This window comes from Oncorhynchus masou, chromosome 13 (assembly GCF_036934945.1).
Source record: "Oncorhynchus masou masou isolate Uvic2021 chromosome 13, UVic_Omas_1.1, whole genome shotgun sequence".
In the NCBI taxonomy this organism is placed as follows: Eukaryota; Metazoa; Chordata; class Actinopteri; order Salmoniformes; family Salmonidae; genus Oncorhynchus; species Oncorhynchus masou.
In genome coordinates this window covers 59026044-59048517 of record NC_088224.1, presented here as the reverse complement: position 1 = coordinate 59048517, position 22474 = coordinate 59026044, and the positions used below count along the sequence as shown (strand labels likewise).

The window sequence follows — 22474 nt, the reverse complement described above, 5'->3', positions numbered from 1 at the left end:
TTCAGGCTTATTATATCTCTGACCAGGCTTATTATATCACTGTTCAGGCTTATTATATCACTGTTCAGGCTTATTATATCACTGTTCAGGCTTATTATATCACTGACCAGGCTTATTATATCACTGTTCAGGCAGCCTAGCTCTGCTGGAATACAGGTTGAAATTATTCAAAACAAATCTTACAGTTCATTTCTTATATACAAACAATGGAATTCTAATTCAATTCCAAAACTTGAATATTTTTCTAATTAGAATTTAATTCAACATAAATTCAATTCAAGAATTGAATTGGATTTTCAAATTCAATTGGAATTGACCCCAACCTAGCACTACATTTTAAAAGCTACCATAATTACACCCACCCCTTCCTGAGTCATCTGATGCCAGAGTATGTATTTTCCTTGAGTCTTTATCTCAATGGGGCCTACTGGTTTAAAGGTTAGATAAAAACGCTACAAGGCTCATAGCAAATTAATTGACTCCATCCATTTCAGGAGTTCATCGGTGTCCATAACAATGGCCCTTTCCTTCTATAAAGCCTATCATTTGAGTCAGACAATGCAAATGATTGTACCTACTGGCAAGAGTTCTCCTTCCAGGGATCACACTGTTCAGATAGATTTGTCAGTGTCAATTTCCAATGTCCAGAGTTAACTGGCTAGAAAGTGTCATAGAAACCCACCTCCTTTTCCAAAACAGATTATAATTTGTCAAGCACTCCAGAAATATATAGTATAGGACACAAATCTCCCAATGAGAATGAACAATACGTGTATTATTTTATTTGCATGTTACATGGTGATAAACACAATTGTACCAGGAAGATACTGTGTTTCAAGCGTTCTCCAAAAAGATTACTCATCGACATCTCAATCCACATTCAAATACAGAACACTGAATTCAAACAACTTTATTTTGCCTCAAAACATTTTCTTGTATACCTTTACATACCATTATTAGAAATCAATCGCAATAACGTTACCATTAATCAAAGCAAATAGAAAACAGGGACATTGCTGTGTGATGATTGTATAATTGTCTAGGAATTCCATTCTTGTGACAAAGGGAAGTACAAATGTGACATTCCTCTGTGTCCTACAGTGGATTATTATCAACAAAGTGAACTTAGGGATAGACTCAGCTTAAATATATTCTAAAAACAGTTTATATACAGGTGAGGTAAATCATAAAATGGTGGGTTACACATGTAACCATAGCTTGGTGGGATGGATAAACATGTGGCCAATGTAAATGACTGCTAATTCATGCCGCATGTGTCTCTTTCAATGGCTTAAAACAAGCCAAAGTAACTCAACAGTGTGTGCAGACACACAAGCCAATTTTATACAGCGATGGGATGCAATGTGTATTATTAGAAAGAATCTAGGTAGACATATCAGTCCCCTTCAGTTCCCCAGGTATCAGTCATAAGGGATCAGGGGCTGTATTCATAGGCAGGGTATAGCACAGTCAGGTGAGACCCCTCATCTTGGGAAAGACTTCAGCTCAACATCTGATGGCTCACTGGCTGAGGAGACTGTCAATCACTGCAAGACCGCCCACTGCTTTCCACCAGTGCTTTAGTTTTGACAGGTAGACACATACAGTATGGTGCTATAGTCCACATGCCTTCCCATTCAGACATGTAAAAACACTTCCCATTAAATTATAATACATACCCCTTTATTGGAGTGATAACAAACTATCGTCCAGAGGCAGGATGTACAGTAGGCCTAGCGTCCATTGTTTTATGGGCAATTGAAAATACAGAGATGACACACAAGATAGATTTTCAGTATAGCACTAAGGCTAACATACAGCAAGTCTGTTTTCTAGCAAAGAACTCTGACTGCGTTGATGGACAACTACCATGGTTCCAAAGCAGTATGAATACAGTGGAGGTTTTTAAAGATGATGAGATTTCAGCGAGCATTGCTTACATTTACAGGTTGGTTTTGTGAACACACTGACTTGACAGACAGCGGTAGACAACGTCGTCATGAGGCCGATCTGTTTTTGTTGGCCTTTGTTGTTCAGCAATTCATTTTGGCATTCAGCTCACGGTCACTCTCCGTGAGCTTTCATTTTAGAAACCAAACACATCTATGTAACCAACTCAAAGAAAAACTAAAACAATGTTGTAATTGGAAAGGTACAATAAATGCACAAACTTGACCTTATTAAACCCTTTTAAAAACATTGTTCTCTAGTGGTTTTACTTGTATGGGGCAAAGCGCTGTTGCCATGGAACCCTACAAGTTAATTATCAACAAATGACTGACTTATTAAGAAATGTGGACATATTAAATGTGTCTTCATATATAAGGACATTGGATTCAAGTATATACACCATTAACGGAAATTATTGAAAATAAATCCATAAATTATGAATTTCCATATGTTATTATGAAAAGACACATACAGAAAAGAAAAGCACATCATTCATGTCATACATTTCTATCCAAATTCCAGCAGTATAACTGTGGTAGCTCAAAATTTATTGGAGAAAGTCGACACCATAAAAGCTAATATGGCAGGCCATTTCTGAAGCTACATACAGTTTGCCATAGAGAAACTGAACAGCATGTAATTGGTTTGTAATCATACAAGCAACATACACTGTAACAATAATTACTATTTTTCTTGTTACAGTGGTGAAACAAGTTATTTTTATCATATAGAGACACTTAAAAAAAAGTTATATACAGTAACGCATCAATATTACGCATGTTTTGTTTGATGAAGGTCAAGAAAGTAGGTCTTCCTTTCCGACATAAAGACGATTTCACATTTCAAGCGTTTCTATCAAGGTTTGCACTGATGCAAACCATGCTTGTCCACAGTTACTGTGTTTCTCCTTTGATGGGTCCAAAAATCAGGCAGTTAATATAGAGACAACTAGGCCTGTATCTAATGTAGCTGAGGCTGTTTGCTCCTGGGTTATGATCCCAATACTCTTGAAATTAAGTATACCAAATATAACATGTTCTACTATTTTTCTGTAATGTTGACTGGAGTACGTTGGCTTTGACATAATCCATATTATAAACACTTTCAAATCTATTGTTTTGTATTTTTTTAAATGTCAATTCTTGGGACATATATTGGCGTATTATTGTGTGATGATGCACTGGTTACAATGACCTTTTAGTCTAACAATACAGTAAAATTACATTAGGAAAGTAACAGTAACTTGAATGTCTCAGTGCTTCTCATAGATATCCATGATTGTTGTACTTGACCTGAAATCCCTGCCATTTGGGAGTTTAGACTTACGTATTCATGGGGACAAAATACAATGGACCACACCCAATCCCCCCAACTGAAACAAGAGTAATGGCAGCGGAAAAGCAAGACTTCAGCATCTTCAAATGGTAATAACTGTTTCTTAAAAATAAAAAAAACACTTTGTTCCATTTTCTCCATTTCATATTTTTTTTGTTACTAAAACTTATTAATAAGCCCATTCTATTTTCTTATTATCTAGTTTGGTGCGTCGAAGCACATTGGGATTTTTGTTACGTTATGCAAACAGTCTCAATGTAATAACCGGGTAGGGAATAACAATGGTAGGTTGGTGGTGCTATTAACACTTGAAGAGAAGGCAGGTGATGGAGGCCAGGAGGAGCCACAGTGACTGGGATAGGCAGGCGGCGCCGTTGATGTCTCGACCCGTCCCAGGTCCTGGAGGGAGAGGGAGAAGGAGAGAGAAACATTCAGAGGAAGAGAAGTTAAAAACTAAACATATTCATTTTGTTGATGTTTCATTCAATATATGTCACTTATATGTGATATAATAATGTGTAAATGTATACATTGCTATGCCTGTCTGAGTCCCTGTCTGAGTAAAGGTACTGCTGCTATGACTCTACAGGAATTGATTTGTGTGCAGTGAGTGACATCAGGTGGTCAGACCATGTATTACAGCCTTTTCTAGTCCCACATCTCAATGGAATGGGCCTAGAATTTGTAACATTGTATAATGTGTCTAATTTCAGAGACATTTAATTAAGAGATTTGGGGGGACTGCATATTATTCCAAAGTCACTTACTATAGAGGAAGAGACTAGCATTTTGGATCCCGAGTTTGTTGGTTGCAACACATGTGTAGTTTCCATAGTCCTCTTCTGTAACGTTGGAGATCATCAGGACAGTTGTGGTCCCTACGATCTGGATGCTGATTCCCTGGGCGTTGGATAGCCTGGACAAGACGGCACATCACGTTATGCATATTGTGTTATAATGCCTAAGACTCAGGACATCTGATTAGTCTGCCACTTTTGTCTTTAGAATACATACTGTACAGTGCTCGTCAGCTCGTTTCAAAAGAAAAGTGAATATGAAATTCAATATTCACACAGTTCCTCTCCTACATTTACATACAAATAATGAATTATGATAACATTGGTTTGCCTTATCATAGAGTCTATTGACACCAAGTGCACACAACTTGACATAGACTGACCAGGTGAATCCAGGTGAAAGCTATGATCCCTTATTGATGTCACTTGTTAAATCCACTTCAATCAGGGTAGATGAAGGGGAGGAGACAGGTTTAAGAAGGTGAATGGGCAAGACAAAAGATTTAAGTGCCTTTGAACAGGATATGGTAGTAGGTGCCAGGCACACCGGTTTGTGTCCAGAACTGCAACTGCTGGGTTTTTCAACCTCAGGTTTCCCGTGTGTATCAAGAATGGTCCATCACCCAAAGGACTTCCAGTCAACTTGACACAATTGTGGGAAACATTGGAGTCAACATGGGCCAGCATCCCTGTGGAACGCTTTTAACACCTTGTAGTGTTCATGCCCCGACGAATTGAGGCTGTTCAGAGAGCAAAAGGGCAACTCTATATTAGGAAGATGTTCCTAATGTTTGGTATACTCTGTGTATAATACGTTGTAGAGACACACTTAAGGTGACGTATGAAGGGCTTCAAACTAATCCAACCTCTAAGGTGCTAGGATAGCTGAGATTGACTGACTTAAGGAAACTAATCCAACCTCTAAGGTGTTAGGATAGCTGAGATTGACTGATTTAAGGAAACTAATCCAACCTCTAAGGTGCTAGGATAGCTGAGATTGACTGATTTAAGGAAACTAATCCAACCTCTAAGGTGTTAGGATAGCTGAGACTGACTTAAGGAAACTAATCCAACCTCTAAGGTGTTAGGATAGCTGAGACTGACTTAAGGAAATTAATCCAACCTCTAAGGTGTTAGGATAGCTGAGACTGACTTAAGGAAACTAATCCAACCTCTAAGGTGCTAGGATAGCTGAGACTGACTTAAGGAAATTAATCCAACCTCTAAGGTGTTAGGATAGCTGAGACTGACTTAAGGAAACTAATCCAACCTCTAAGGTGCTAGGACAGCTGAGACTGGGCAGTGGGTTTGGTTTTGTGCTGACACACGGTAGTATAAAACATTTGCATAAAAAGGAAAGCGATTGCACATCACGAGACAGCATAATCTGGTGGCGGGGAAGCAGAAAGTTGAAGAAGTGCCGAGATCCTTCTAGTGGGACACATTGGGTGGAGTATGGAGGGACCAAAACTTTAGTGGGACACATTGGGTGGAGTATGGAGGGACCAAAACTTTAGTGGGACACATTGGGTGGAGTATGGAGGGACTACAAAACTTTAGTGGGACACATTGGGTGGAGTATGGAGGGACTACAAAACTTTAGTTGGACACATTGGGTGGAGTATGGAGGGACTACAAAACTTTAGTTGGACACATTGGGTGGAGTATGGAGGGACTACAAAACTTTAGTGGGACACATTGGGTGGAGTATGGAGGGATTACAAAACTTTAGTGGGACACATTGGGTGGAGTACGGAGGGACTACAAAACTTTAGTGGGACACATTGGGTGGAGTATGAAGGGATTACAAAACCTCAGTGGGATTGTTGACACCAACAGTGATGATAAGGCCAATGAAGACATGTGGCTCATGTCATGGAAAATGGTATTAGACCAAAACATCAAACCTGGGCCAGGTGACTCCCTTGACACTAAAGGCACTATGGGATTTCAGAACACATGCATGCTGTTAGATGATTGGGTGTGATTCTAGCAGAACAGCATGGTATGGTTCTCTAAGACAGAAAGTTGGCTGAGGCAAAAACAAAATGAGGGAGGGTAGGTGGTTGTTTGGGGTGGATGGATGGGCATATAATGCAAACGTCTAGCAATCCAAAGGTTGCGTGTTCGAAGCTCATCACAGACAACTTCAGCAACTTTGCAATTACTTACTACTTTTTAGGTACTTTACAACTACATAGCATGTTAACTCACCCTAACCTAACTCCTACCTTTAAACCCTAAGCTTAACACCTAGCTTAGCGGACGTTAGCCACCAAGCCAACGTTAGCCACAACTAATTGGAATTTGTAACATATCATACTAAATGGAGGAAGACAGAGTTACATGTACAAGGTTGAGCAGTAGGGAATACAACATTTCCTGGTCTGGACATAAGCAATTGTGTGAAGTCTGAAGCATGCAGTGAATGGATCCAAATGAGACCTAGTTCATTGCACCATCATCTTCCACTGGCAGATGGCAGCACACGTCTTTGAAATGACATATGAACTTTAAGAAGTCACAGCCATTCTTTAACAGAAGGACAGATTTGATAACAGTATTGAAATGGGGCAGAGGGCACAGAGAGGGTGACTGGTTTGAACGGGAATGTGTCAAACAATCAGGCAGACACATCTCATTCCTCGACTCTCCAGTTGGCATGTGGGTGCATCTAAAGTAGGCTATTACAGGAAACGGTGAGTGACAGAAGTAGGATGTCTACAGGCTGTTGATAAAGGAAATCAACAAGACATGTCGAGCTTTGTAGGTGGCAGGGAAAATGAAAAGTGTTCTCAAGTGGTTGTGACAGCAACTCATGTCAATGGGGAGAAACAAAAACGCTGTCCATTATTCAACACTGTCGGAATATCAGCCTCTGAACACCACAGGACACTGAACAAGAACCAACCTACTGTAACTAGCCTGGTTAAACCCGACTGAACATCCACGCTCACCATTGTTTCAGTTCACAATGAGCGAGTGCAGTGTTCAGTCAGTGTTAACCAGGCTATACTGTACTACCCCCCCTCTCAGGGCAGGTGCCAAGACGTGGGATGTAATCAGAAACTAGAGACTAATAGAGGACCGGGAGGTTCCAGATCAAAGGACCAAGCAGCAACAACAGTAATGAGCCTCAGAATTCCCAGTAGAAGATTAGGAGGAGCGGGTCAGTCTTGTGAAATGCTAATTGCTACACTATCAATAAGCACTACAGGATTCCTATACAGATGCCACTGGAAGATGGTGTGGAGATTTCAGTGGCAAAGTAGTTCAAATATAACAGCAGTCGTGGGCAGTCGTGACAAGATCAGTGCTGGTAAGGTTAAAGGAAATTACAGGAAACAAGTTGGGGAACAAGCCTCTTGCAATGTGGAAGTAAATATGCTTGATAAGGTACGTTAACTTCATGGTTAAAGACAAGACATAAAATCAGCTGGCCGAGCATGATTTGATATGATGGTATTGTATTACATTAAGCAAGTTGTTGAAGGAGATAAAATAATAACACTGTACATCATGCAGAGGTAAGGAAGGGAACTTAAAGGGATTTCAGAGTTTCAATTCAGAGTGTGACCTCAAATGTCAACACAAGTCCACATCCCATGCCATTGTGGCTGTGTAGATCCAGCTATATTACTCAACCCTAAATGAAAAGATAAGCACAGCAAATCTGGAAATTATATGGTGCTTATCTTTCATTTTGGATTGTGGCATATCGCTGGATCCGCAAAAACAGATGGCATGAGATGTGGATTTATCTCAAGAAATAACCAAGCCAGGAGTTCAGGGGAACAAAACAACTACAGTAAGATTGTAACCCACAAGGTTCCAAGGTTCCTTGAGATGTGTAAGGTTGTTGACGTTGTAATAATCGAATGTCAGCCAGACAGCCACTCACAAAGTAGACAACCGTTCGCTGTCCATGGTGCTGAAACTGCAACATGTCTATGTGGCTGCATGCCTATCAAACCAACGGCAGGCTTTCTATGGTGTCTGGGCATGGCTTTGCTTTAGCTACTAGATAAATGTTTATTGGAAGCCCTGTTTAATTGTCATTTTCTCAGGTTAAGCCTAACATTTCTCAAAGCGATACACGGTGTCACAATGCTGCCATTTAGACTGCTGGCATGTGGTATAATGTAATTACTTGTTCAGTAATTAAAGTTGGAAATTCCAACAAAGCAGATTGTCAAATACATATTCGATACAACAGAACACCAACTGATTTTTTTTGTTGTCGAATATACAGCTGTCCTGGACAGGCTACCTGAACCTGCATGAACTAAGCCGTCATCGCTCTCTCTTCCAGCCTGTATAAAAAGTTGTGCGTAAAACCAGTCTATTAATGCCAAATAATGCATTTGTTTTTTTAGTTCACCTTTATTTAACCAGGTAGGCAAGTTGAGAACAAGTTCTCATTGACAATCGCGACCTGGCCAAGATAAAGCAAAGCAGTTCGACACATACAACGACACAGAGTTACAAATGGAGTAAAACAAACATACAGTCAATAATACAGTATAAACAAGTCTATATACGATGTGAGCAAATGAGGTGAGATAAGGGAGGTAAAGGCAAAAAAAGGCCTGGTGGCAATGTAAATAAAATATAGCAAGTAAAACACTGGAATGGTAGATTTGCAGTGGAAGAATGTGCAAAGTAGAAATAAAAATAATGGGGTGCAAAGGAGCAAAATAAATAAATAAATATAAATAAATACAGTAGGGAAAGAGGTAGTTGTTTGGGCTAAATTATAGGTGGGCTATGCTCTGGCAGCTAGTGAGGGAGACAAGTGTTTCCAGTTTCAGAGATTTTTGTAGTTCGTTCCAGTCATTGGCAGCAGAGACCTGGAAGGAGAGGCTGCCAAAGAAAGAATTGGTTTTGGAGGTGACCAGAGAGATATACCTGCTGGAGCATGTGCTACAGGTGGGAGATGCTATGGTGACCAGCGAGCTGAGATAAGGGGGGACTTTACCTAGCAGGGTCTTGTAGATGACATGGAGCCAGTGGGTTTGGCGACGAGTATGAAGCGAGGGCCAGCCAACGAGAGCGTACAGGTCGCAATGGTGGGTAGTATATGGGGCTTTGGTGACAAAATGGATTGCACTGTGATAGACTGCATCCAATTTGTTGAGTAGGGTATTTGAGGCTATTTTGTAAATGACGTCGCCAAAGTCGAGGATTGGTCGGATGGTCAGTTTTACAAGGGTATGTTTGGCAGCATGAGTGAAGGAGACTCACCAGCAGCAAGAGCGACATCATTGATGTATACATAGAAGAGAATCGGTCCAAGAATTGAACCCTGTGGCACCCCCATAGAGACTGCCAGAGGTCCAGACAGCAGACCCTCCGATTTGACGCACTGAACTCTATCAGAGAAGTAGTTGGTGAACCAGGCGAGGCAATCATTTGAGAAACCAAGGCTGTCGAGTCTGCCGATGAGGATGTGGTGATTGACCGAGTCGAAAGCCTTCAGCCAGATCAATGAATACGGCTGCACAGTAATGTTTCTTATTGATGGCAGTTAAGATATAGTTTAGGACCTTGAGGGACCTTATAAGTCCCCCCTCAAAACAATTGTTTCATTATGCAGTCTATTATCTATAGCTGCGAGTTAGGTGCGATCTAGGAGCTATTTATAAACTTTTAATCAAAATTACACATCAAATAGCCTAACAATGGGGGAAAACATTGTCGGTTTGAGGATCATTTCAGCTACTATTTTTTGTTGAACTCAGCGGGTTTTGTCTGGCAAATAGCCGACACAAATGGGCTGCAATATTCAAGGAAAATTACATTAGGCCTAAATCAAATGAAATCCAACTTGAGAGTCTCGCGTGTTTTCACCATGGCCTGTAGGTCCATGTTATGGCCCGACTGTGTTCTATACTGAGTATTGCCACTCCAGATAGTGTATAATGCACAATGTCTCAGGAAAGACTAAGTGCACAAAACATGAAGAACACCTTCCTAATATTGAGTTGCAACCCCTTTACCCCCTCGGTACAGGCTCAGTTTGTTGGGGGCATTGACTCTACAAGATGTCAACAGCGTTCCACAGGGATGCTGGCCCATGTAGACTCAAATCAAATCAAATTTTATTGGTCACATACACATGGTTAGCAGATGTTAATGCAAGTGTAGCGAAATGCTTGTGCTTCTAGTTCCGACTATGCAATAAACATTTAACAAGTAATCTGACAAATTCACAACAACTACCTTACGCACACAAACACACACAAATGTAAAGGGATGAATAAGAATATGTACTTATAAATATATGGATGAGTGATGGCGTGCGGCATAGGCAAGATGCAGTAGATGGTGTAGAATACAGTATATACATATGAGATGAGTAATGTAGGATATGTAAACATTATTAAAGTGGCGTTATTTAAAGTGACTAGTGATACATTTATTAAGTCTGTTTATTTAAGTGGCCAGAGATTTCAGGTCTGTATGATGGCAGCAGCCTCTCTATGTTAGATGGCCTTGAGATAGAAGCTGTTTTTCAGTCTCTCGGTCCCAGCTTTGATGCACCTGTACTGACCTCGCCTTCTAGATGATAGTGGGGTGAACAGGCAGTAGCTTGGGTGGTTGTTGTCCTTAATGATCTTTTTGACCTTCGTGTGACATCGGGTGCTGTAGGTGTCCTGGAGGGCAGGTAGTTTGCCCCCGGTGATGTGTTGTGCAAACCGCACTACCCTCTGGAGAGTTTTGCGGTTGAGGGCGGTGCAATTGCCGTACCAGTCGGTGATACATCCCAACAGGATGCTCTCGATTGTGCATCTGGAAAAGTTTGTGAGTGTTTTAGATGATGAGCCAAATTTCTTCAGCCTCCTGAGGTGGCCTCCTGTCCTTCACCACGCTGTCTGTGCAGGTGGACCATTTCAGTTTGTCCGTGATGTGTATACTGAGGAACTTAAAACTTTCCACATTCTCCACCTCTGTCCTGTCGATGTGGATGGAAGGGGGGGGGGGGAGGGGGGGTTCCTGAAGTCCACGATCATCTCCTTTGTTTTGTTGACGTTGAGTGAGAGGTTATTTTCCTGACAGCACACTCCGAGGGCCCTTACCTTCTCCTTGTAGGCTGTCTCGTTGTTGTTGGTAAACTAGCCTAACACTGTAGTGTCGTCTGCAATGTTGATGATTGAGTTAGAAGCGTGCATGGCCACGCAGTCATGGGTGAAAAGGGAGTACAGGAGAGGCCTGAGAACACACCCTTGTGGGGCCCCAGTGTTGAGGATCAGCGGGGTGGAGATGTTGTTTCCTACCTTCACCACCTGGGGACGGCCCGTCAGAAAGTCCAGGACCCAGTTGCACAGGGCGGGGTCGAGACTCCAATGCTTCCCACAGTTGTGTCAAGCTGGCTGGATGTCCTTTGGATGGTGTACCATTCTTGATACACATGCGAAACTGTTGAGCATGAAAAGCCCAGCAGCATTGCAGTTCTGGACACGAACCGATGAGCCTGGCACCTACTACCACACCCCTTTCAAAGGCACTTAAATCTTTTGTCTTCAACATTCACCCACATGCACAATCCATGTATCAATTGTCTCAAGGCATAAAAAACATTCTTTAACCTGTCTCCCCTTCATCTACATTGATTGAAGTAGATTTAACAAGTGATATCAATAAGGTATCATAGCTTCCACCTGGTCAGTCTATGTCAATGAAAGAGCAGGTGTCCATCGCACTGCACACAATTTTGTCTTGAATGATGAATGCCAATATACATATACCAGAGATAAGGGACTGTTGATATTGCAACCACACAACTCAAACGACAGTTCACCAGTATGAACTAAAATTTAAGAACTGTTGTCTGCTAAATATGACAACCCGTTTGCATCTACCAATGTTTTAGCTGTCCAGCATCCAGACAACCTGCCCCCAGAGCTTCCTATATAGTTAATCTCTTTCCGTAAGGTGTTGAGGCCGGGAATTAAGGCGAATGAGAGGCTGAATTAAAGATGTTGCTGAACTGATGCATTTGAAGCACCACTCCCGGCTTCTGCCCAGTTTCCCTGATGTTGCTACGGCAATCAAGCTATTTTTAACCATCCCTGTAACTGTCGCTTCTGCGGAGAGATGGTTTTCTAAACTAAAAATCATAAAGAACTACCTAAGGCTCTCGGGTCTGATACGCGCTTTTGAACACCTGAGTAAGCGCCACACATTGCACTGGCGCTGTCGCAGCCTTGACCGGACTTTGTTTGCCAATATACTCCTAATACTTTCAATCAGTTTCATTTGTTAGTTTTCAAGACCTGGGCACTTTTTCAGTCACATTCCTGAAGCCCAAGAAAGAAAACACTTAGTCTCCTTAGTACATATGAAAATTAAAAAGGTTTATGAATGAATGACAATTTGGAGGGTTACAGCCAAAATTATTTATTAAATGTAAAAAAAATGACATTGATAACAGACGTAAGACCTACACAGGATTGGTGCGAAAATGGTTCCCTAGGCAACTTTTACATTTTCACATGATAGGCAGAGGAGTCTGGTGGGAGGAGCTATAGAAGTACGGGTTCTTTGTAATGGCTGGAATGGAATAAATGGAACGGAGTCAAACGTGGTTTCCATATGTTTGATACCATTCCATTTATTCCATTCCAGCCATAACAATGTGCCCATCCTCCTATAGCTCCTCCCACCAGCCTCCTTTGATGATAGAGCAGGTTCTTCCCCCATTATGACGAAAGGATATGTACTAAACAACATCATAATGCTTACCTCTTGTCATCTCTGTACCACTCAAACTCTGGTTTGGGCACTGCGGCCGCGTCACACTGAAGAACCCCCATTCGGCCCACCTGGGTTTCAGAGCTCTTGGCATTCTTGATGGCGGGAGGATCTGAGGATCCGATCACAATAGTTCATCTTGGTTATATTTATTCCCTCTCTGCATAAAACCAATCATCAATTAATGAAAGACATATCATGGATCTCAATGTCGTAAAAGCAACTGGGTGTTGTAAAAAAAAACGTAAGGCCAGGAGAAACAGGAGTCATCCCCCAAAATGAACCTACAGTTGACGACAACATTGACGTATTTGACATCCGGTGTGGCAACGTCATTGCTGGCTTTGCATTCGTAGCGGCCCGCCTGGTTCCTCATGATCCCCGATATATCCAGGTACTCCTCCCCATCTAGAGAATCGGCTGTGGGGAGACACACACAGAGAGAGAGAGAGAGAGAGAGAGAGAGAGGGTGAATGGAGGACAAAGGGAGAACAGAATAGCTTCCAGGTAAAGCAGAACACTGTTCAATGCAGCTCTGATACTTCCAATGAGCCTGAGTAATGTCGGACCAAATGTTTGTATCAAATGGAGCATCAAATAGACAAACCTGAGACAGCAGTTCCCTTAATTAGTCACGTATGTCTCCCGAGTTTCTCTCATTTAGCCTATCTACTCCGAATATGGACAGATCTAGGTGTGATCAGGATGAGGAGAATGCCAAGCTTGTGGATAAGAAGCTGACTCCGCAGTGCTGTCTTGGGGTGATTAGATACCGGTCCAATTGCTACATACAGTGCCATGGGATAGCATTGACGAAGGTACCATGGGGTAACATTGACTAAAGCTGTTCACAAATGTACTGTATCAACATTTCTCTTGGCATTGCTAAATGGATATTGATTGACAGGAACAATAGCCTGCAGTGAATGCATGAAGACTCCTGAGACATATTTAACCTTATAACCAACATGTTTTTCCCAACCCCATCAAATGTGTAGAAGACAGAGACAGTGTCTGAAAAAAATCCCCAGCTGAACCTCCAAATGCCACCGAACCCGACAAAATAAAACAATGGGCACGCCTCAACTGAGCTGACACTCAGGGAGCAAGGTCTTCTACCCTGTGAAATGAAGTAACAACTCTGGAACTTGAATATGGAAGGCTGTTCCAAAACAATTGATTTGCTTTGTGAACACTGACGGGTTCTGACTTCTAAACTTAAAAATATGAAATGTTGTCATCCATGTCACCGAGGGAGAGAGGGGAATGCAGAACGTTTACATTCTGCCAGAACGTGTTATTGTTAGACATCAGGGATCCTATGGAAAGGAGAATGGCCACAGGACAGCCGTGAGTTGGGGAGGAGTGAGGAATTTGGGCCGAGGTCAGGTCAGATGACACGAGAAAGAACAGGCATCACTAAAGTCCTGTCTAGCAACAGAGATGTATTGGCTGACCAGATGTGAAAGGAGGATACTCAGCATAGGACAAAGGTTTAAATACAAGTGCTGTTGTAAATATGTCTTGGTCTTTATGCAGCTGTGTGACCCACTGGGTGAATAAACCTGGTTTGAGCTTCACTAATCGTCCGTGAGTTTGAACTCTGTTTATTTAGAACCTAACAACACACACCTACCTTGTCTTAAATAACAAAACAAAAAGACAACAATTGACATATCACATTTCTCCAATTAGAGACTCAAGTTATTCTCATAGATTTGTTTGCGGCTAAATCCGAAATGTGGTCTCAGTAAACATACCTAACAACCTCAACTTCAAGTCTCGAACTGCAACGCAGCAGCATTCACAGCTGCATGCCTAATGTATCAAGCTCTTTCTCTGCTACACCCATAGAACTAGAATACTCATCATTTATTAGTAATTTAGCAGGATCTCTACGGCTACGCCTCTGTTTCTCTGGTTGGTATTATTGTCTTGTGTAGTTCAATGCTTATGAAAAGAGCAATCAGATCAAAGGGTCCTCCTAGCATGACCACAGCAGCCACGTCAAACACGCTCATCGTGGACAAAGGATGCCATGATTGGAAAAGTAGGATTGAAATCAGTTGCCATGGAAATGTATTGTGGCTGCTCGATCGTTTTATTGTTAAGGCATTTGGACTTCACCTGAATAGATATTTCTTGAGGGGCTAGAGAGAGAGAGAGAGAAGAAGAAAAAGATGGCTTGGCTACAATCTACAGTACTGTAGCTTACTCACAGAATCTATCTAGGTAACACTTTGTTTGGATAGTCCATCTGTAGTTGCTCTACAGACTATCAGTAAAATGTATACTATCTACTAACCCTTACCCAAGCTCTAACCTCAACCCTAACCTTAACCCTTACCCTTATTCTAAACCTAACCCTGACTGTAACCTCAGCATGCAGGTTTCCATCTACAGATCTACAGACTATCCAAATAAAGCGTGACCAAAATGATTAGAAATATGAAACGTATTTACTACAAGCGAACTGGAAATATTAAGTAAATAACACAGCAGGGTCCAGAAACAACTGTGTTATGAATATGACCCAATTGTTTTTTGTTTAATTCATTACTCTACTGGATAAAAAAAATGTCGCCCAAGAGGCTTGAGCAGCCTCTTGATAAACATGACTCTCTTTACATACACTTCAAGTATTAACTCTCAGAAACAAAGTAACGATGAGAAATAGGCTTACCTTCACCAGGCAAGAACCTGTTTCTATAGCTATTCTATCTCTGTGTGGATTCAGCAGGCATACGTCACTGCTTTCCATGGGCCCCATGGGGAATGGAAAAGTGATTGATTTGGAGCGCATTCAAAACCCCATGATGGCACAGCCATACAACTCTATGCTAATCCAGTGAGTGAGCGAGAAGCCCAATGAGGTGGGAGAGCATGGAGTGCACATTTCTTATTTCACATAATCATCTTAGAATGTCGGAGCAATAAATCAGCTTGAGTGGGAAAGAAAGAGAGGAATCCCAAATCACAGACATCGATAGTTTGTGTGGGTGTGTATGCTTTTGTTCGTGGCTGTGTGTGAACTGTAGAAAACGGAAGACAGGTGTGCGTGTGCGAGAGAGTGTGTGTCTATGCCTGTATCCTGTTCTGACTGGGTATACAAGTTTAAGACATGAATAGGTGTTATCTGCCATTCTCCCCCTAAAGTCCTGGGCTCACTCAGTTAAAAACAAAGCCAATGATGTTGCCTTGACGCAGACAGACCCCAAGGAGAAGTGTCCAAGACCAGCACGTTGAGCGGCTAGCTCTGCCTAGCATTGTTAAACATCCCCCTTCACTTCAGCTTATTGTGAATACAGGCAAAACGTTTAAGGTCCAAGACATTCAGCACCGCACTTCTCGAACTTGCTTTGTGCCCGGATGTACTTTCGACCGGCCGCGTATCTATCTTGCTAAGATGCAAACGCATGACAAGCTATGACAATTAAATAAACCATTTCCACTTCATGACTCTCACCCCATTTATGATGAACGGTGTTTATTATGAAAACGGAACTTAAAAACTTCTCTACGAAAATGGCACTTAAAATTCAACTTTGATGAAAAGCTCAATTTTGCTTGTGCCATGCTTTGAATTTATCATGTTGCCTGTGCACCAGCAACAATGAAAGACAAGGCATATAATTATCTTCCAACAAATTCTAGTATAAGAGGCGTACGACCCTAGGGCTATCTTGCACCAGGATTGGGGAGCAACATAACAGTGCAGTGGTCCGTGAGCCTCACACTCATAAATGTGTGGTGAAAGGTTATTTGCATTGAACCATATTGGGATTGTCTCAACAATTGAATTGCCTTCCATTCTTGGGAAAGCAACGACATTATGGTGAAGGCACAACAGAGAAGGAGAGAGCTTCCAACCACAGAGGGTTACTGAGGGGAAGGCAGCTCATAATAATGACTGGAATGGCATTACCGGAACGGATTCAAACACATCCATGTGTTTGAGACCATTCCGTTTATTACTTTCAAGCCATTACTATGAGCCATCCTCCCCAATTAAGGTGCCACCAACCTCCTGTGTCCCCCAACCCACTACCACCTCCCAACCACTCCCCCAGACACACACACACACACACACACACACACACACACACACACACACACACACACACACACACACACACACACACACACACACACACACACACACACACACACACACACACACACACACACACACACAGAGTCCCCTGCCAGGAGGGAGCTGAGAGCCTGCAGCAGCATATAACTCCTCTCAGAATGAATCAGATGGGACTGGGTAGGTCAACTCTAATCCTGGTCACATTAGCATGGAATCACAGAAATTCCACTCACGTTTGAGCCTCGTACTGCAGCACGGAATGCCCACCTAGCCAAGAGAGCCCTTATACTTCTGATGACATGTTCCCTTGAACAGGGTAGTTCAACTGTGTGTGTGTTTGTGTGTGTGTGTGTGTGTGTGTGTGTGTGTGTGTGTGTGTGTGTGTGTGTGTGTGTGTGTGTGTGTGTGTGTGTGTGTGTGTGTGTGTGTGTGTGTGTGTGTGTGTGTGCAAGCGTCTGTTGTCGAGCCAGTGTTTTGGACAGACCTTTCATAAGGAAATTCGAAGGCAGATTTGAGACACTATAGTGAGCAAAGCACAAACCACCAGTGAGGAGAGACTCAGCATCAGGTAGCAGCGCAACTGCAGTTGGCAACTAAATGCTCATTTGCATGACCATGCATTATTCATGAGCATCATTTACCACTATGCGAAATGTTAGATTTATTTTGTGAATACTAATTTATGCTAAGTAGTTGATTTGAGGAGAACTTGGGGAGAAGGGTCCAAAATGGCTCTGCAACATTTATTTTCTTTTGTCTCCGCTACTTTCCAAGTGTTGTCAAATGGCAAACGCTCGGCTTTATCTTTCCCAAACACATGGAGTCAATCTTTTTGTCGGGCCATTGTCTGATTTCGATGATGAGGGGTCAATACATAATTACCCCAGCCTGTTCTTTAAGACTCTTAGTGGGAAGATAATGAACAAATGACTGAGCTGAAGCACCACCCCATCTCGATCATTATGTTGGTCACATCAGCAGTTAGAGGGCCAACCTCAATGAAAACAACCACATGTTTACATATATGGAGGTCTTTAGGGAAACATTTTCACCTCAGTGAAAGACCACTCTTAGATAAAAACCCAAAAGCTCAAAACCATTTTACAGATATCATTCCCATTAGTGCAGGCTTGCCGTATCACGCTGACCAAATCTATTTTATTGAATCGTAGACTACACATTATTCCAGCATGGCTTCTAATTTTCTGAGTCTTTATGGATTGGTCAAATAGGGTGGCCTTGGGACACGCTCTTTGTGTTGACCAAGGACACTCAGGTCACATCACCCTTAGCACATCCCATGATGCACCACATTGGGGTCACAAAGGCCTGGAGGGGGAGCTGAGAGTGATGATGGGAGAGAGTCACACAACAACAAGTGTGCCTCTTTTTACTCAGTGTGGCTGGGTGGTGCTAATGGTGTGTGTGTGTGTGTGTGTGTGTGGACGGGATAAACCTTCAGTGACAGTGGACAGGTCCGGGATCAGCTGCAGTGCCAGATGAGGCGCTCTCTCTCTGTCTCTGATCCCTGGGGAGAGCACTTAATCCCCTCCCACGAGCAGCCCTCTACATGTGTCACACCCGCTGCCAGGGCTGAACCTGAGCCACCCTGACAAGGGCCTGTCACATCTCACAGTTCACAGCCTTCTCAGGGACAGCCTGGAGAATGTCAGCAAGGCAGTGCCTGTTTCCTGCACTGAGCACAGAGGAGCAGTGAGCCTTCCATGAACATGCAAGTCAGGGACCTTGGGATTGTGTGGCTAGTTCTGGGAAGTTCTCTACTTTAATCTCAGGGCTGACAGAGGTGGGGACTGTAGTGTGTAGCATGCTGTATTGTTGAGACCTAGTCCAAGTCACTCATAGTACAGAGAATGGCAGGGACAGACTTTGACCAGAAATAGATCTGGGCATCTCTAACACCCGGCCCATTGTTTCCCTCAAGGCCGCCACACCGGCCCGAGTCTCACATGATTATCCAAATAATTATAATCTTGTTAAAAAACAGCAACTATTAATACAGCCCACTGTGTTAAAGATGGACCAGCCCATCTGGTATTTGCCCTATGGCTAGTCCACCCTGGAGCATGGCTGGTTTCAGAGTAGTATGGGGAGAACACCCTTATTTAACAGCTAGGATGTTGTTTTAGAATACATTTGAATCTAGTCTGATTTTAACATCCCTGTCTGAGCATAATGGTTCATTGTTTTGACTTGATGTCTCTTAATGTGCAGTACATTTGACATTTTAGTCATTTAGCAGACATACAATTAGTGCATTCATCTTAAGATTGCTAGGTGAGACAACAACACATCCCAATCGTAACAAGTAAAAAAAAATTCTCAACAAAGTACACCACAAGATGTAAAGTGATTTGCAAGAATAATTAATGTGCAAGAATAAGTCTGGATGTTGGGAGGGGCGAGCCATCATCCCGGCTTGTCCAGGTGTGTGAGTTCTCATCAGTAGAGCGGAGGTTGATCCTGGCTATACTCCTGCAGCATTAAATGAGTGCCAAAAGGCATGATATCAGGGGCGGGAACATCAAATGCATAATTTAACATGAATTAACTGCGCTCAGCTCTTGAATTATCCAATGATGTGAGTGATCACACATTTAATGAGATCTCTTATTCGCACACTTAAACATACCCCTCAAAAACATAGCTTTTTCCCTCAAAAAGCCATGTACCACTGATGTCTGTGAGTGGCTTCCCATAGCCCAAAGCGTGTAATATGAAGAGCGCCAAAGGGCATGTATATTTCATACTTGTCTGACTTCCATTTTGGTGGTCCGGGAAGCGTGCGCTGAAAGATTCCTTGCCAAGCAGCATTTTCAGTGTGGTGCCCTCCGCCCCCGCCTGTGACCTTTACAGATACACTTCAGAAATAAACATTGGGTGGGGTGGAGACACACTGAGACAGAGCACATGCCCAGAGAGAACGGACGCTGTACACCTTGCTCTATTGATCACATCCCCACACACAGTAAGCCCGGCAATGTTCTACTTCCCAGTCAATATCAGGGACAACAACATCCCACGTCCTCAATGAATACAACTATTGGCATAAAATGCAATAGCTGACACTTTCTTACTTCCAATCCCAATGTGTGTACAATGTGGAAATCTCTCAACTATCTGAATAAATAGCACATACTTTTGCTAAGCCTGCATTTTCCCTGTATCTGCATCTTTTCAGGAAGGAAAATAGGGGCTAGAATTTGGGAGGGAGACAACAGACTAATGTCATGGTTTCTGTCTGTAACTCTGGGAAACGAATAATGGCGATCCCAGACCATGCAGGGAGAGCTGAAATAGAAAATGACAGTTCTTTCATCCAATACATCATTTTAAGTCATGTTACGTTTCAATTGTGCTCTCTGTTATACTCTGCTAGAATAATGAAGAGGCACTCCTCTGTCAATCTGACAAGTCTTGAAAGAATAATATATATCTAGACTCTGATGGAAAACTGGGGACTGCGTGTTTTTCTACTTTTCCATTGTGTCTGCTTTTTTATTAGACGCAAACATTCCAACGCTAAAAATAATGATCTGCTTGTAACCACTATCAAAATCATTGACAGAGTAATGATCTGCTTGTAACCACTATCAGAATCATAGACAGAGTAATGATCTGCTTATAACCACTATAAAAATCATAGACAGAGTAATGATCTGCTTGTAACCACTATCAAAATTATAGACAGAATAATGATCTGCTTGTAACCACTATCAAAATCATAGACAGAGTAATGATCTGCTTATAACCACTATAAAAATCATAGACAGAGTAATGATCTGCTTGTAACCACTATCAAAATTATAGACAGAATAATGATCTGCTTGTAACCACTATCAAAATCATAGACAGAATAATGATCTGCTTGTAACCACTATCAGAATTATAGACAGAGTAATGATCTGCTTGTAACCACTATCAGAATCATAGACAGAGTAATGATCAGCTTGTAACCACTATCAGAATCATAGACAGAGTAATGATCTGCTTGTAACCACTATCAGAATCATAGGCAGAATAATGATCTGCTTGTAACCACTATCAAAATCATAGGCAGAATAATGATCCGCTTGTAACCACTATCAAAATCATAGACAGAATAATGATCTGCTTGTAACCACTATCAGAATCATAGACAGAGTAATGATCTGCTTGTAACCACTATCAAAATCATAGACAGAATAATGATCTGCTTGTAACCACTATCAAAATCATAGACAGAGTAACGATCTGCTTGTAACCACTATCAAAATCATAGACAGAGTAATGATCTGCTTGTAACCACTATCAAAATCATAGACAGAGTAATGATCTGCTTGTAACCACTATCAAAATTATAGACAGAATAATGATCTGCTTGTAACCACTATCAAAATCATAGACAGAGTAATGATCTGCTTGTAACCACTATCAAAATCATAGACAGAGTAATGATCTGCTTGTAACCACTATCAGAATCATAGACAGAGTAATGATCTGCTTGTAACCACTATCAAAATCATAGACAGAATAATTATCTGCTTGTAACCACTATCAAAATCATAGACAGAATAATGATCTGCTTGTAACCACTATCAAAATCATAGACATAATAATGATCTGCTTGTAACCACTATCAAAATCATAGACAGAGTAACGATCTGCTTGTAACCACTATCAAAATCATAGACAGAGTAATGATCTGCTTGTAACCACTATCAAAATCATAGACAGAGTAATGATCTGCTTGTAACCATTATCAAAATCATAGACAGAGTAATGATCTGCTTGTAACCACTATCAGAATCATAGACAGAGTAATGATCTGCTTGTAACCACTATCAGAATCATAGACAGAGTAATGATCTGCTTGTAACCACTATCAAAATCATAGACAGAGTAATGATCTGCTTGTAACCACTATCAAAATCATAGACAGAATAATGATCTGCTTGTAACCACTATCAAAATCATAGACAGAATAATGATCTGCTTGTAACCACTATCAGAATCATAGACAGAGTAATGATCTGCTTGTAACCACTATCAGAATCATAGACAGAGTAATGATCTGCTTGTAACCACTATCAGAATCATAGACAGAATAATGATCTGCTTGTAACCACTATCAGAATCATAGACAGAGTAATGATCTGCTTGTAACCACTATCAAAATCATAGACAGAATAATGATCTGCTTGTAACCACTATCAAAATCATAGACAGAGTAATGATCTGCTTGTAACCACTATCAGAATCATAGACAGAGTAATGATCTGCTTGTAACCACTATCAGAATCATAGGCAGAATAATGATCTGCTTGTAACCACTATCAAAATCATAGGCAGAATAATGATCCGCTTGTAACCACTATAAAAATCATAGACAGAATAATGATCTGCTTGTAACCACTATCAGAATCACAGACAGAGTAATGATCTGCTTGTAACCACTATCAAAATCATAGACAGAATAATGATCTGCTTGTAACCACTATCAAAATCATAGACAGAGTAACGATCTGCTTGTAACCACTATCAAAAT

General features: G+C 41.6%; 1 protein-coding gene across 3 annotated transcripts in view; it reads right to left on the bottom strand.

The window, feature by feature from the left end:
• Nucleotides 1-748: 748 nt before the first annotated feature.
• Nucleotides 749-22474, bottom strand: part of LOC135552691 (limbic system-associated membrane protein-like) — a 741617-nt gene continuing 719891 nt past the window's right edge. For all 3 annotated transcript variants that reach the window (XM_064984463.1, XM_064984462.1, XM_064984461.1), the window contains 4 exons: nucleotides 13125-13256; nucleotides 12828-12948; nucleotides 4053-4201; nucleotides 749-3684 (listed from right to left, as the gene is read on the bottom strand). In XM_064984463.1, coding sequence (XP_064840535.1) covers nucleotides 3587-3684; nucleotides 4053-4201; nucleotides 12828-12948; nucleotides 13125-13256 — 500 coding nt within the window. In that variant the 3' untranslated portion in view covers nucleotides 749-3586. The remainder of the gene's footprint in view (nucleotides 3685-4052; nucleotides 4202-12827; nucleotides 12949-13124; nucleotides 13257-22474) is intronic.